The 15,011-nt window shown below is 51.4% G+C and overlaps 1 protein-coding gene across 5 annotated transcripts in view; it reads left to right on the top strand.

Moving 5' to 3' along the window:
* Positions 1-15,011, top strand: part of PITPNM2 (phosphatidylinositol transfer protein membrane associated 2) — a 125,191-nt gene that overhangs the window by 105,820 nt on the left and 4,360 nt on the right. For 3 of the 5 annotated variants that reach the window (XM_021532743.3, XM_021532739.2, XM_021532742.3), the window contains 8 exons: positions 4,613-4,777; positions 8,473-8,621; positions 11,145-11,261; positions 11,935-12,051; positions 12,404-12,552; positions 13,200-13,349; positions 13,427-13,610; positions 14,831-14,959. In XM_021532743.3, coding sequence (XP_021388418.1) covers positions 4,613-4,777; positions 8,473-8,621; positions 11,145-11,261; positions 11,935-12,051; positions 12,404-12,552; positions 13,200-13,349; positions 13,427-13,610; positions 14,831-14,959 — 1,160 coding nt within the window. Of the gene's footprint in view, positions 1-4,612; positions 4,778-6,580; positions 6,785-8,472; positions 8,622-11,144; positions 11,262-11,934; positions 12,052-12,403; positions 12,553-13,199; positions 13,350-13,426; positions 13,611-14,830; positions 14,960-15,011 lie in introns of all 5 variants that reach the window. The other 2 variants (XM_077787259.1, XM_021532744.3) reach the window with 2 other exon arrangements.

Here is a 15,011-nt window from a genome sequence, read left to right as displayed (position 1 = left end):
CCGTTCTGCTGTAGATGCTGGAGGGGAGCTGCTGCCACGCACAAACTGGTTTGCTCTGTGCTGCTGGAAAGAGCCTTTGGCAGAGACAATCCCTGCTGGCCCTGCTCGTGTGGTGCTCACCGAGGGCAGCGTCCCTTGGAAAGGGTGTCCTGCAGTGTGCAGCTCCCAGCAGCCACGAATCACCGTGCCCAGAAGTCCAATTGATGTCCATGTCACACCAGATTTTGTCCCTTTGAGTATTTCCTGCTTGGACACTCTGAGCACAGCACTGAGGCTTTCCGACCCCAGGGTGGCTCTGCGTGTTGGTTATTTAAATTAATTTCTTGTCTCCCGCCTTAAAAGCAAAGTTTGATGCATTTGTTTTGCCTTATTTTCCATCATCAGTGCTGCATGGCCTCATTTATTCTGATCGTGGCTGGTGCTACATCTGCAATTTTGATGAGATTTGCCTTTGTTCTGGTTTTTTTTTCTTCCCCGCGTGTCTCACTTGCCCGTTCTCGTTCCTTTCTCGGTGTTTTGCATTGAGAGCTGGGTTCTGCTGTCCTGCTTGCCTTTAACAAGCTGACCCTCACTGTCCCTGAGCAGTTTGGGCTCTTATGTGGTCATACAGGATGGCAACATCGCCGAGTTTTCCTGTGTCTCCTGGAGGTGCAGAGGATTTTCAGGTGTGCAGTTGCCATGTTGCCTGTGCTGTGAGGGTCTGTGGTAAAGCAGAGGGGAAGGATCTGGTGCTGTTAATTAATCACCTGGGAGGTCCCTGGTGAAATGCCATTTCACTGTGAGCTGATACTGCCTGTGGTCAGGACAGAGCTTGTCCCTTGCCCGTGGCAGGGGATTGGAATTAGATGGTCTTTAAGGTCCCTTCCAACCCAAACCATTGCAGGATTATGTGATTCTCTGCTTTTTACATTGTGAGTCAAGAGCACAATGTGTCCAAGCAGTTCTTGATGTGAGTGTGGCAAGTGCTGAATCCCAGTTCAGCCACTGGACTGCAGGAGATTTCCAAAATCACCAAAACTTGTGGACAGCAGAAATCTGTTGCTGTTGATCTCAAGGTAGTGATTGTAGAGTGCCCAGCACTGACCAGTGACTCCAGTGTGAGCAGGGCCTGGCCTATGCTGAGCACCTGCCTGGCTTTTCTGTGGTTTTAAATTTTTTTTTTTTTATTGACCTGTGCATATTTTTGGATGGCTTTCAGTATTTCCTGCTTCAGTGCAATAGCTCAGTCTCCAAATAGCACATACCATATTCTGTCTTTCAGGTACCCCAAGGACTTATTGAGAGGATGGCTCAGGGCTCTTCCTTTATAAGAACATTGATAAATGAGTCCAAAAGTGAAAGAGCACAGCACCAAAATGAGTATTAAAGATTTGTAGGTAGGCCAAAACAAAAAAAGTGATTTGGCTTCCCATTTCCACTCCCCTGGAAGTGCAATTAAACCTTGGGCCATGGCATGGTTGTGCCATGTGGTTCCAGCAGCAGCAGGTGCTCTGCTGGGAGGGTGCTCAGGGCACTGCTCCAGCCAGGCTCCTCTTCCTCGCTCTGCTCCAGTGGCCCTGAGGCAGCCCTGAGTCACAGGACAAAGTGCAGTAGACAAGGGCACCTCTGTCCTCACCAAGGGACAGAGGAACAGCTCATCTTGATAAAGGTCTTGCTGCTGCTGGACCTCCTGGCTTCCCTCTGGGCTTGCCTGGAAAGCCTCCCCGTGGCTGAGCTGTGGCTGGGGATGCACCCTGGGGTGCAGGAGGCTTCCCATGGCTCCTGTTGGGAACACCTGGCTGCAGGTGCTGGGGTCTGCCTGTGCCAGCATGGCAGATCTGTGCCATCCCACCCTGCTCACCACCCTCCCCAAGAAAGCCCCCGTGGTTTCAAAATTCCTGCAAAAGAGACATGATGCAGAGAATACACAAATTCAGGAAATGTGCTGTTAGCTTTGTGGGTTTTTTCTGCGAGTCAGGTCTCTGGATTTTCTTTGGAAGTTGCTGTCACTGCAGCTTTGGTGTGGAGGAAGCTTTTCTGAGTAGGTTGTAATGCATAAAACAGGTTTTTCTCCACATTTCCCACCCTGCCTTTTCCTGGCCTTTGTTTTTCTCAGAAACTGCCCTTTCTCAGGGACAGAGGGTGTGTAGCTTGGGGAAAGGGAGAAGCACAAGAGCACCCTGAGTGGGCAGGAACAGGGGAGCACTGTCAGGTGGCACCTTGTCCCCTCAGAGCTGACTCCTTGTCCCCTCAGAGCTGCCTCCTGAACTGAAGGGTTCAGCAATGCTGAAACATCTCAGGCTTTAACAGGAATGGGAATTGTTCCTCTGGTGACACCAGGATGGGGCTGGAAGGGCTGCTGAGGTTGGGTGCTTTTGCTGCAAACTCATTATATTCCAAAATCCCTGGTCAGCCCAGGAAAACGAGATTGGCTAAAAAAAAACCAACAGGCCCAAAATCTCACTGTTTCTTCCTTTATTCACTTTCTGGGTTCTCAGTAAGGAGTTGAAGTTCAGGCAGAGCTAAGTGAAGAAAATTAATGGAGTCAAAGCTGTGACCACCCCAGGCAGGTCACTTCGGGCCCAGCCTTTTCTCTGTAGCACTCCTGAACTGTCTTCTTAATTCAAGCCACAGGTGCTTTAGGTTAAAGCAAAGGAAGAAGTTCAGGTTTCTTTGGTGGTCAAACCTGAATCTGGCATTTTTCCTGACACAGACAAAGCCAAACCTCTCCTCACATCTGAGGAGATCCAGGGAAGGTGATGATCATCACCTGTGTTGGGGCTCCCATTTGGTGACACGAGAGCAGGACATAGGCAAGAGAGTGGAGAGGGAGGGGTGATCAGAGAAGAGAGGGTTCTTCCAGGTGCCCCAGCAAGGGGAATGAGACCCTTTACCCTTGAGACCTTTGTGGGGTTCCTGTTTTCCACTTGGATTGCCTCCTCTTGCTCATGCTGGTGTTTTGTACAGTCAGAAAACAGCACTGGCCTGGTGGGACTGGCTGGGTTGTGGATCCTGGTCACAGCAGCTCGAGGCAAGGTGGAAATTCGAGGGGGAGAGTGCTGAGAAAGTGATGCTGCTAAGGGCCTTTCAGGCACACCGTGGGCTGTGTGTGCAGCTCATCATCAGGCCAGGCTCCCGCTAAGGCTCAGCTCTCACAGTCCACAAGGCTTTTACACAGAGCAGCTTGTGGCCTGATTTTCCCTGCAGAGAACAGAACTCTTTTACTGACACTTAGCCACACATTTTCTGCTTCATACGTTCCCTCTCCCTCGGCTGCAGCAGGATTTGTGTGGGCACAGACGCTGCTGCTGCGAACTGAGGGATTGGAGGGAGAAAATCAGTAGCCCCAAGCAAAAAAAAAAGACTGATATTAAAATAATCCAGTTGCTAAAACAACGCCCTGTGTCAGCCATGTGCCGGGGTTAAATCCGGGGATAATTAAAAAGGCTGGAATAGGTGGAGAGTGTTGATGTATGGCAGAAATGTGCTCACATTCCTTGTGATATCTCCTGCCTGATACCTGGGAATAAATTCAGGTGCTGCTCCTCAAGTGCAGCAGAGATGGGCAACCATAAAACCACAATGAATCGCTTTGCTTTTGCATGTTACTGCCACGCTGGTGCTGCCTGCTGTGGGCACCTGGTGCTGGCATTACAAACCTCTGCCCTGCAGGAGCTTGGGATATCCCACTTAATTCGGCCTCACAGCACCCACTGAAGGGTGGGTGCTCTTAGCACTGTTCAGAGACAAAACTGGAATGCAGAGATCTTAGTGTGACTTTCAGCATCTCTCGTTTTGCCCCTCCTGAGTGTCTGAGGTCCTTTTCCCTCCCATCCATATGTAAGGTCCATGTGAGCATGATTTTAAACCCTCTTTTCTGTATTTATGTACTGAGGGGTTCGGCCTAACTTGGTAAACCTCAGGTTGGGTTTTAAGAATCCAGACCTGCGTGTTGTACCAAAAAAGCTCTGTTTTCCTAGAGCCTGAGTACTCCCTGATCTGCTGACTCTGATGGGAGATGCAAGTGCCCAGCACCAAACTCCCTTCAGCAGCCCTTTCTCCAGATTAATGAATGTTGGCTGTGTCCTTCAGCAGTAAAATACAAGTCCAAATTTAGTCTCTGCCAGGCATGAAGATGTTTTCTTGATTTTTGCTTTTTAATAACACTTCCATCTTGGAGACATTCATTTAAATTTAAATATCTCAAGAAAACAAATACTTCTTTCTAAGGTTGTTTTTTTTTTGTTTTCCTTACCTTGGTTATCTTGTCTCGATGTGAATGTATAAAATTGTGTATATTCACATCTGTATGTATGACACATGCTTGTTATTGCTGCTTGAACAAGTCTGCCTGGGTTTTTCTTTGGATCTGATTTTTGAGCTACTTACTTTGCTTCTCCCAATCAAAGACTGCTCCTCCAGCCACATGTCTCTGCGTGCTGTGCTATTTGCTTTCTTTTCTAACCAGAGCTCCAATGAAATGTGAGGTGTTTCTGTTCCATTCCAATCAGCTCTGAAAGGTTTTTGCACCCACCAGCTTTGTTTGCCTTCTTCCTCCCCCCCCCCCAAGTTCATCTTGCCCAGCCTCTGTCTGTTGGTCTAATATTTTGATTTCCCTGTTTCAACTTTGTAGCAGATGTTGTTCAGTCTCATGGTGCCGTCTTCATGGAAAACGCGTCCCTGTCCACCCCCATTTCAGCCCCTCAGTTCAGGGGCTTCCGGAGAGCCAGTGAGATCAGCATTGCCAGCCAGGTCTCAGGAATGGCAGACAGTTACACTGCTTCCAACATAGCCAACAGTAAGTGTTGCACCCCTCCGAGGCTCTGCTCTCAGAGCACGCTCCGGGCCGAGCAGCTTCTGTCCGTCCGTCTGTCCGGGGGGTGCCTCCCACCCATTACCAAAAGCTTGGAATTATTCTGGTTCTGCCCCAGTCAGTGCCTGTGGTACCACGTCCCCTGCAAGAACAGGTGATGTGCTTGGTGGCCACGCAGGGACCACGGCTGTGTTTTTATGCGTGTTGGACCTTGCTGGTGATGAATTGTTAAAGAGAAGGTGATGGTTGTGACTCTGAGCACCTTTTGGCTGCTGTGTGTGGCGAGGGTTAATCCACAGGGATGTTTCTGTGCTGCCACGGTAAGTTGGTAAGTCGTGCAGAACTGGTCGGGATCAGCACTTGAGACCAGATGGGTGATGCAGGATGTGGCTTGATGCAGATCCCTCAAATGTGGCCCACAAAAACAGGGATGAGTAAGCCCCTCTGTAACGCTGAAAGGCAAGGACAGGTTGGTTCAGAACAGAACATTTATTACTTTGCATTAGAAATTCAGCTCTTCTGCAGCCCGCAGGGCAGCTCCCAGTCAGTTATGACCCATTTCCCAGAGCTGAATGAGGAGTAAAAGGCATTTTTTATTTATTATTTTTCCCAAGACCTGTGTAACTTCCTAACTAATACAGTGAAGAACAGACTTTGTTAAGTGGAGAAGAACAGACTTTATCAATGGCTCAGCTCTTTCTTTGTTTCAGCTCAGGTATGAAATGAACATTGTGTCCTCATGGACCTCTGGTAACTCAGACCAAAAAAGGGCTGAATACTCAAAAAAACCCCCAAAAACCACAAAAAAAAGCAAAACAAAACCTAAAAAAAAAAACATATGAGGAAATTTTCAGCCCAAACTCTATTCCCAGAAGGTATCAAAAACGTAGAGATGCATTCCTGGCACGGACTGTGAATTACTCACTCCATCATTAATTGCTAAGGTTAATAATGCTCCCGGAGGCAGGTAGGAGTTGTTGAAGGTCTGTGGGCGCTGCTCAGGGGCTGCTGGAACCTCCTGCCCTGTTTGAGGCAACACTCAGAACTAAAAGTCCTTCTCTGACAAACGAGGTTTTCCTGCTCAAAGCGTGTCCAAGAGCCGACACCGCGCTCCCCGTGTGCCTCCTTTTACTTGTCCTGACATCCTGCCAAGCACTGCTAGGTAGGAATCTGCTTGGGAAGCAGCTCCTGGGGGAGAAGGTGTTTGTTTTGTGCTGCTTTCCCAGCCACGGGGAGCTGCTGGGCTGGGCTGGCACACAATGGTGGTTCATGGGGAGGTGTTTTTTGTTGGGGTGATGCCCCGAGGCCGGCGTGTCCCAGAGAGATGTTGTCCTGAGCTGCAGCAGGGCTGGGTCACACAACACTCACCTCTGCTTTCCCCATGCTCTCCCTCCTTGTGCAGCTTCTGCTTTGTGTAATTTATTCCTCCACACAGCCATCAAAGCCCGTTCCTGACATCAGGGAGGAAGAGTCTTCCCTCGACTCCGAGTGTCCCCCGAGCTCTGGCTCTGCCTTGGCTGCTCTTGCTCTCAGCCTCGCTGGTGTGGTGGTACCATGGAGCCGTGGCACTGAGGGCTGGATGTGATCCCTGCTTATCCCAGGGAGGGCTGGAGGAAGGTCGGAGGGGCACTGAAAAACCACAGCTCCCTCCCAGGAGCCTCCCTAGGGGTGCAGCTCCCCTGGTACTGTGAGTTTGTGGAGGATGACATCGGTGTGTGCCATAATAATAAGTGATTTCTGCTTTTACTTTTTTTTTTTTTTTTTTTCTATTTTATTTTTCCCTTTTAGAAACCAAACAACACCTTAATCATTGTAGGGGGTTTAGCCTTCTGTCCCAACTTGCCCTCCCTCACAAATCCCCTACCCAAACCTCGTTCAGGAGGCGTAGGCAGCATAAACACAAAATCCCTGCCAAGGGAAGGAAGCTCAAAGGGCCACGGAGCCGGGCTGCAGGCTGTGCTCTTCGGATTCCAGACCTGGACATTGAGACAGGTATTCTGGAGAGATCCACTCCTGGGTGCCTCCTCTCTCATTTGGTACTCACAGAATTCACAACAAATCTCTGCGCTTCACTGAGGCACTTGCGGTTTCTGATTACATCTTAACAAGCATTTCTGTCACTTGGCCCTGAAGATCCATCATAACACTGCTAACAACTTGGCAGGAGCAGGAATTCTTCTGGGCACAGCTGAGGGGACAACGCTTCTGCCTCCATCGCTGTCTTTTGAGCATGGAAGAGTCAGTCCTGTCTGCTTCCTGTAAAGAATCTGAAATTACCCAGGCTGGGGACTTGCATGAGAAATGAAAGTTGGGACATGACCAGGAGCTGTCAGTTTGGAAGGCAGGGAATCAGAAGTGGCTGCGAGGAGGTGCCTGTGAGCTCTGGAAAAGCCACACTGCTCTGTCAAACCTTGCTCCTCCCTCCCACGGCTCTTCAGAAAAGTGGGGACTATCAGGGTGAGGGTGGCCTGGCACCTGGCACAGCCAGGGCTGGGCTGTGGGGATGTGCTGAATCCACGTCCCTCTGCATTTGCTGTGCTGGGAGCTCTGTGCAGGTCTCTGGAAGGAGCTGGTGGATCCATCTTTTCAGTTCAGCATCACTGCTCATCATCAGCCAGATTTCCCTTTGCAGAGGGGTGTGTTGGATCGTACCTTAAACCTGGCAGCTTTCCTGGAAGTCCTTAAAAAGGGAACATTGTCACAGAGACAAACCAAGCTTGAGGAAGCCCTTGTCAAAGCCCCAGCTTGCATCCTGCATGCAAACACAAACAAAATTCTTCTGCTGCTCTCTTGATCTCCATCTTTTCTTTCCTTGGCTGCTTTTCTGGGCTGGAGTGCACAGGCATTGAGGACTCCTTGCTGCTGGAAAGCAGCCCATGGCTTTGGGTTCTGAGGTTTTGGACTGAGAATGCTAATTTCCAGGGATTGGGGCAGGATGCGTGTGGGGTGTCCAGGGTGAAGGGTGGCTGTCAGACTCCTGCCTGCGAGCTGTTGGCTCCCCAGGGGAGAAACTTGTCTGTTTTGTTTATATCCTTGTCCCCCACTAAATCCCAGTGTATTTTTCAATCTCCCATGCAATGAAGTCCCAATACTCCCAGGTACTTTCTTGTTGTCCACCAGAGGCTGTGCCCCTGGGAAGGCCGGGCTGCACATCCCAGTCACCCAGGAGGGCAATAAGAATTTGTTGGGGACTACCAGTCCCGTCAGCACGTGCCATATTCCCTGCCTTGTGGTGCCTTGTAGCATCCTGTGGATTCCCAGTATTCAGTCCTCTTTAGCGTGGCCAATACCTGGATGCAATTCCCTGGTAAAGCTAAAGGAGTTGGAAGCAGGGCTGGAGACGGGCAGAGCACACCCGCCCATCCTTCCTCCCACAGCTCCAGGGAGATGTGTCGCTGTCTTTATGTTTTGGCTCGTTGCACAGGAGCCTTGAGCCCCTTCCCTGGGGTCTGGACTAACAGCCAATTGACCTGCAGTGCCTTCCTCTTTGCTTAAAGAGGGGAGAGCTCACTGCTGGTGGCCGTGTGCTCCTCCCTTGGTGCGAGCAAACACCAAGCCCTGGGTCGCTTGTCCCCCAGAGCAGTGGGAGCAGCCTCCTGGCATACCTGGAGCAAGGAGCCAGAGCCCTGAAATCCCTTCTGTGAACCCCCTTTGTCTGAAAGAGTGTTTTGCTCCTGTAGTTGCTGCCAAGTGGTGGGGAACCAAACGGATCGACTACGCCCTGTACTGCCCCGACGCCCTCACGGCTTTCCCGACCGTGGCTCTGCCTCACCTCTTCCACGCCAGCTACTGGGAGTCCACGGACGTTGTCTCCTTCCTGCTCAGACAGGTACAGTCATCCCCTGTCCCTCATCTGCCTCGGGCTGAAAAATGCTTAAGGCTCTTTGTTTTTTCCAGTGCACCTTCCATGAGACTTGTTGATGTACAGAGGTGAAAAAATAACACTTTGCCTCTGCAGATCTGTTTTCTTCCCATCTTTTTTTCCCTCACCTGTGGTGTTGGAGCTGCACACATACAGATTTCATGGACGTGCTGTCACATCTGTTTGGTTTGGGGCTGGGTTTATCATCAGAGCAGGTTTCAGGTGGGCTCACTGGGGATCCATGGACAGAGCAGTTTCCTATCACATCCATAGTGGCAAAGGTCAGTGGCACTTGTTTCTTGAACTGATCTGTGTGCCAGGTCAGATCTCCAGTCTGAAACTGAAACTTCTCAAAGGACAAATAAAACCAGCACCAGATACAATAAAACCAAAGGGGAAGTTTTATATGAATTCAACATGAATTGATAGGCAGAATGCAGTTCTCCATTTTGCCTAAGTTATTGTTGTCTCCTCTAGGAGCTCACTGGGATTTAGTCTTCATTCCTGCAGCACAAAGCAGTTCTAGGGCCAGGAGAATGGGGATTGCTGGTGTCTGGAGTCTGACATCTCCGATTTTATCAACCTATATTTGGCCTAAAATTCAAATTTACTGTCTAAAATGTGTTTTCCCCTAAAAGAAATACTTTCCCTTCAGTTCCTTGGGGATGAGGAGTAGTTATTAGCCTTAAAAAATATAAACTCCCTAGAGCATGCCACTTAGACCATGGAGCCGGAAAAAACAAAACTCAGAGCAACTCTGTGGTTTGTGTTGCCCACTTTGGTGCCGGGTTTGCTTTGTGTTACCTCAGCTTTTAAATCCTCCCTGTTCTCCTCCAGCCTCCTCTGCTGCAGCTCTCAGTTATTTATGATTCTGTTGGCAACCTTCCTTTCAGTATTATCTTCCAAATAGTGTGAGAACCATAAACAGCAGCGGTGGCAGCTGAGCAGTGCTGATAATCCAGTGAGACCCTTCTGTCCCCAGGCTGTGCCTGCACACTCCTGCCTGGATGGTCCCACATCCAGCCCAGCCTAACAGGGCAGGAAAGAAGAGAGAACTCTCACTGTGCACAAGGGAAAACAGTCATGACAGTCTCATACACAAAATGTTCCACTTGGGAAACAGTCAATTATTCAGGTTTCAGCCCAAACCTGGGTCTGTAGCACTGTGTGGTGTTTCAAGCCTTGTGGCTTGGGTAGCTGGAGGTACCTCTCCATCCATTCTAAGCCTGCTGGTGGCTGCCTGGGTAGTCTGGCACCCCCTTGTCTCTGTCCTGCCTCTTTGCCTTGAGACCTGGGTTTTTTCTCATCTTTTGTCTTCTCACTGTCCTTCACCAGCACCACACAACTGATTCCCCTAATAAGGACTTGTTTCTAATGGCCTTTGAAAGTCATCTCTGGACGAAATGTAAAAAGAAGCTGTTGAATAGTTTTAGTCTCCAAAGATTAAATCTTGTTAAAACAAGCCCAGATAGGATCCAAAATACATTCCTGATTTGAATAATTTTCAGTAAAATTTGTTCTTTTGTTTACATTGGATTTCCATGCGCTTCCACCCCAGCAAGCTCATCCTCCCTGGGGTCCTTTTTCCATTTCCCTGGATGAAAACCAGCTTCAGCTCTGCAAAGGAGCTGGCCCGTGTCAGCCAAGCTCAGCTGGAGAGCTGCTGACCTCAGAGAACATGTTCAGGACCTTGTAAAAGAGCCCACATTTAGGAGGCTTCTTAATTTTTTGGTCACTAAGGTCTACTGGCAATTTTGGAGTTCTGTGTGCAGGGTCACCTCCCAGTCCTGCAGTGCTGTGAGTCTTTGTGGCGTCTCCCAGCCTTTGGGTGTTATTCTTCCTTTTCAGTTCTAGAGGTTAAGAGCAACCTAGGTAGGAGTTAACCCTCCTCTCTCCATGTCCCTGCCTCCCATCCCTGTCCATGCCCTGGTGACAGGCAGGAATTGCCCCACAGAACTGGCTGGTTGGCAGTCATGTCCCACCAGCACGAAGTCCTGGGGTTCTGTCAGCCAGGATGGACAGACAGCCTGGGCTCTGCCTCACATGCAGCCAAGCCAGCTCCCTGTGTGCCTCCACAGGGGTCAGATCAGTGAGAGGAGCAAAAGCCATGGGACAAGAGTTGGGAATTTCAGGAGGAATTAGAAAAGAGCTGAAGGAACAGCATCTGTCGGCATGCAGCCAGTCAGAGCAGCTGGTGCTGGATCTGTTACGGGATGGGGGAGGCTCGTGTTCCCTTGCAGACCGTGGGAAGGGACTAATGAATCCCTGGAGGAAGGGCAGGTATCTTAGTGCAGAGCTCATCCTGCTCTCTTTGAGTCAGTTTTGTACCTCCTGACAGTCCCCAAAGCCTGCATCCCAGCCAGGATTAAGTCAGCGCTGGCCACAGGCTTTGCCCGTGCAGAAAAGGCCACTTGTCCTGTCCAGCCTGCAGGCTCAGGAGATGCAGAACAGGAGAGGGCTGACGCCTTGGTGGGATCTGTCCTCCTGCAGGTGATGAGACACGAGAACTCGAGTGTTTTGGAGCTGGATGGGAAGGAGGTGTCTGTCTTCACCCCCTCCAAGCCCCGTGAGAAGTGGCTCCGCAAGAGGACGAACGTGAAGCTCCGGGTAAGGAGGGTCGTGGGGCTGCACAAGCTGCCCTGATCTGGGCTGCACAGACTGTTCTGAGGGCGTGGCACAGACAGAGGCTTGTGTTGCATTGCTGGGCTGTTCTAGTGGTTATATCATACCTGGGTGCCTGTAAAAGAGCAATGTTGAAGATGTGTGTCAGCAAGGTCTCCTCTTAGCCTTGAGTCTCTTACAGGAAACGTTGGCTGTGGGTCAGGGAACGAGTCAGAACGGAACATCTTTCAAAGTCCAATAATACCAGTTCTCAGCTCAGTAAATGCCCTTTGCTCCCAGTAAAGTCTCCAGTTTCTGAGAGGGCAATTCTGTGCTAGAACTCCAACAACATCAGCAGATTTCTCTGGCAGCTGTGTGTATTTCCTCTTAATTCCATAGTGTGAGAGTTAATAGAGAGTATCAGGATTGCACGTACAACCTGCCATGGAAATTGGCTCTCCAGCACTCCAATCCACCCATCAGTTCAGGGCACAGGGCCTCACCTCTGCCACAGGTCAAATGCTTTCCCAGAGCTGAGTGTAGAGTGGAGGGAGGGGAATGGCACAGAGAAACCCATGCTCCAATTTGTCCAGTTATGTTTGGCATTTCCCTGTGAGGTTATCCTTTGCTGCGAACTGTTTATTTCTTCTTTTTCCTCCTCCCTCCTTGCCTCGTGCAGAACGTCACAGCCAACCACAGGATCAACGACACCATTGCTAACGAGGATGGGCCCCAGACCTTAACTGGGAGGTTCATGTATGGTCCACTGGACATGGTCACACTCACAGGAGAGAAGGTACCCTGTGTGTTGGGGGGTTGTCACCATGTGGTGACAACTGTGGGACAGAGGTGGTGCTGGTCAGTGCTCCCGTGGTCCCTGCTGGGGTTTGCTGCACATGCGTCTTGGCCTGGTTCTCCTGCTCAGCCTTGTGGGTGCCTCCCACTGGAAACAGCATTTTTCATGGAGGTGTCACCACCGAGGGCAGGTTTCATTCCAGCCCCTGATGTTTGGGTGCTGCCCAGCTAAGATCCGTGCAGTGCAGAGGGTGGGAGCAGGACCAACCCTGCTGCCACCCAAAGGGGCTCGGGTGGGATGTCCCTGTGCCCGGCCTGTCCCGCTGGGGGTGACGCAGCGTCGCTGTCCCCAGGTGGACATCCACATCATGACCCAGCCGCCATCGGGGGAGTGGGTGTACTTTGACACGGAGATCAGCAACAGCAGTGGCAGGATTTCCTACGTGATCCCCGAGGAGCGGCGCCTGGGCATCGGCGTCTACCCCGTCAAGATGGTGGTCAGGTGAGGGGCCTGGGGCTTGCAGGAGGAGCAGGGAGGAATTGGATGGCTGTAGAACATGGGTCCCTCCTGTTGCTGGGTGGGTTCAGAGCCTGGTTTGCCAGCAACAGAGGCAAAGCCATTTGTACTCCGCAGCTGTAAGAGGAAAATGCACATTTTATTCTGGCTCCTGCATCAGCACCAGCACGGGAATTGAGCTCCCGCTGCAGGAGCAGGTCTTCTGCACCACAGGGCCTCGTGGCCATCTGCAAAACTGCACGACTGAGCATATTTTAAAGATCATAAACTTGTCCTTGAGGGACAGGACTTTGTACTCATGATGATTCACAGCCCAGGGGCTCCAGCTCAGCTCCACTGGTGGTGTTGGGCTCTGGGAGGAGGAGGAGGGGAGCATTTTCTTGGTGGTGAACCCAGCAATGTTTTTCTGGGGGTAATTTCTGAGTCTCTGCTGCCAAGGAGTGCTAATCCATCCTCACTTGAACACAGAGACCCTCACACAGTGCCTCTTCCTGCTCTAACCAAGGGTGGCATCACTGATGGAGCCTTTGGGTCAGATGTGGGAGCTGCTTTGGGCACGTGGTGCTCCGCAGGTCCTGGTGACGCCTTCTGGATATTTTGATGCCTCTAAACACCTGCATCCCTTCCCTCAGGGGTGACCACACGTTTGCTGACAGCTACATCACGGTGCTGCCCAAGGGGACGGAGTTTGTGGTGTTCAGCATCGACGGCTCCTTCGCAGCCAGCGTGTCCATCATGGGCAGCGACCCCAAAGTCCGCGCCGGGGCCGTGGACGTTGTAAGGTCAGGGCAGGGCCTGGGGCGCTTGATCTGACACCGGCCTTGCTCTGCAGCCCATTGACTCGTGCCTTTCCTTCCAGGCACTGGCAAGACCTCGGCTACCTCATTATCTATGTCACGGGCCGCCCTGACATGCAGAAGCAGAGGGTGGTGGCGTGGTTAGCACAGCACAACTTCCCCCATGGGATCGTGTCCTTCTGCGACGGGCTGGTGCACGACCCGCTGCGGCACAAGGCCAACTTCCTGAAGTCCCTCATCACCGACGTAAGCCTGCCCCTGCTGAGGCACGGTCGTGGCACGGGTTTAGATTGCTCCTCGTCCAACCGCCGCTGTCAGCACCAGTCTCTTGGCAGCAATGTGACCTGCAGTGGAAGATTAATCTGTTCATTTTATTTTCATTCCTTTATTGCTCTACAAAAGTGTCTGTGCTGTTAAATTGTGTTGCCTCTGCTCTGCACTGCTCCATTTCATCACTGTTCCTCTAACCCCTAATGGAACAGAGGCAGTAGAGCTTCCCTTCCCCCTCCACTTGCACTTTTTTCACCTGCTTGGTGGCTTTTGGCTTCCTGTGGTAGAGACAGCGGGACTAAGAGGGGATGGAGCTGCTGCAGAAATGGCTTTGCTGGTAGACTCCACAGAGATCTTCCAGGCCTTTGACCCTTGGGAGGTCCTGATACTGCTCAGCCCAGAGCCTCAGGGAAGCTCCAGATAGATCAAAGTTTTTTGTGTCTGGCAGGTAAAGGAGCTGCCAGTATCCCAAGCACTTGCCCTGCCTTGATTAGCAGGAAAAGCCTGTCCTTAACTTCCTTAGACTCCCTTTTTGGCCCGAGTGTCAGTGGAGGGAGCAGCTGGCCCTCAGTTGCTCTCTGGTCCTCCGCAAGTTTGGGACCAGGGTCAAAAATCATTTTTCCATCTCCTTGATCTCTGGTCCTGGGCTCAAAGGTGGCCAGTGTGTGGTGGCACCAATGTCCACACCTCCCCTGCCGGTCCCTGCTCCAGCCCACTACAGGAAGGGTTGTCCAGGAGCTGCTCTCTGCTTGGAGTAGAGGCAAAGAGGTATCCCTGAAAAGCAGCAGGTTTTGCTGTCTCTCCCTTCTTCCCCTGCCCAGCAGGTAACAGCAGCTTGGCTGTGGAGGGGAGCATTCCTGGCTAACGATTCCTGCACAGGCTTGCAGCTCCTCTCCCCCAGTGACAGCGGGGAAGTGTGCAGCATCCTTGCCCCCTGCAGACCTCAAGGGAAGGCCATGGATCAGCAAGTGGAGATCTGCTCTTGTATCACTGTCACTCCTCTTGTCACGGCCTGTAAACATCCCCAGCTCTGTTAATTAGCTCTTCCCTGCGTGGTTCATTACCCAGCTGGGGACTTGCATTACTTCCAGTGACCTGAGATTCCCACAAATGCTATTGGAAAACCCAAAGCCCGGCCTGCTGAGCAGCATGGGGTGCCAGTGTGTTCTGACCCCGTGCTGCTTTCTGTCCCCCAGCTGCACATGAGGATCCACGCAGCGTATGGATCCACCAAGGACATCTCCGTGTACAGCTCCATCAGCCTCCCACCCACCCACATCTACATCGTTGGCCGACCCACCAAGAAGCTGCAGAGCCAGTGTCAGGTAGGAGCCAACTTGGCTGAGCCCTGGAGGTGCTGCCAAGGGCCTCCCATGG

This window comes from Lonchura striata, chromosome 18 (genome assembly GCF_046129695.1).
Source record: "Lonchura striata isolate bLonStr1 chromosome 18, bLonStr1.mat, whole genome shotgun sequence".
Lineage (NCBI taxonomy): Eukaryota > Metazoa > Chordata > Aves > Passeriformes > Estrildidae > Lonchura > Lonchura striata.
Note: the sequence above shows the minus strand (reverse complement) of the source record. Positions and strands in the feature narration are given on the sequence as shown.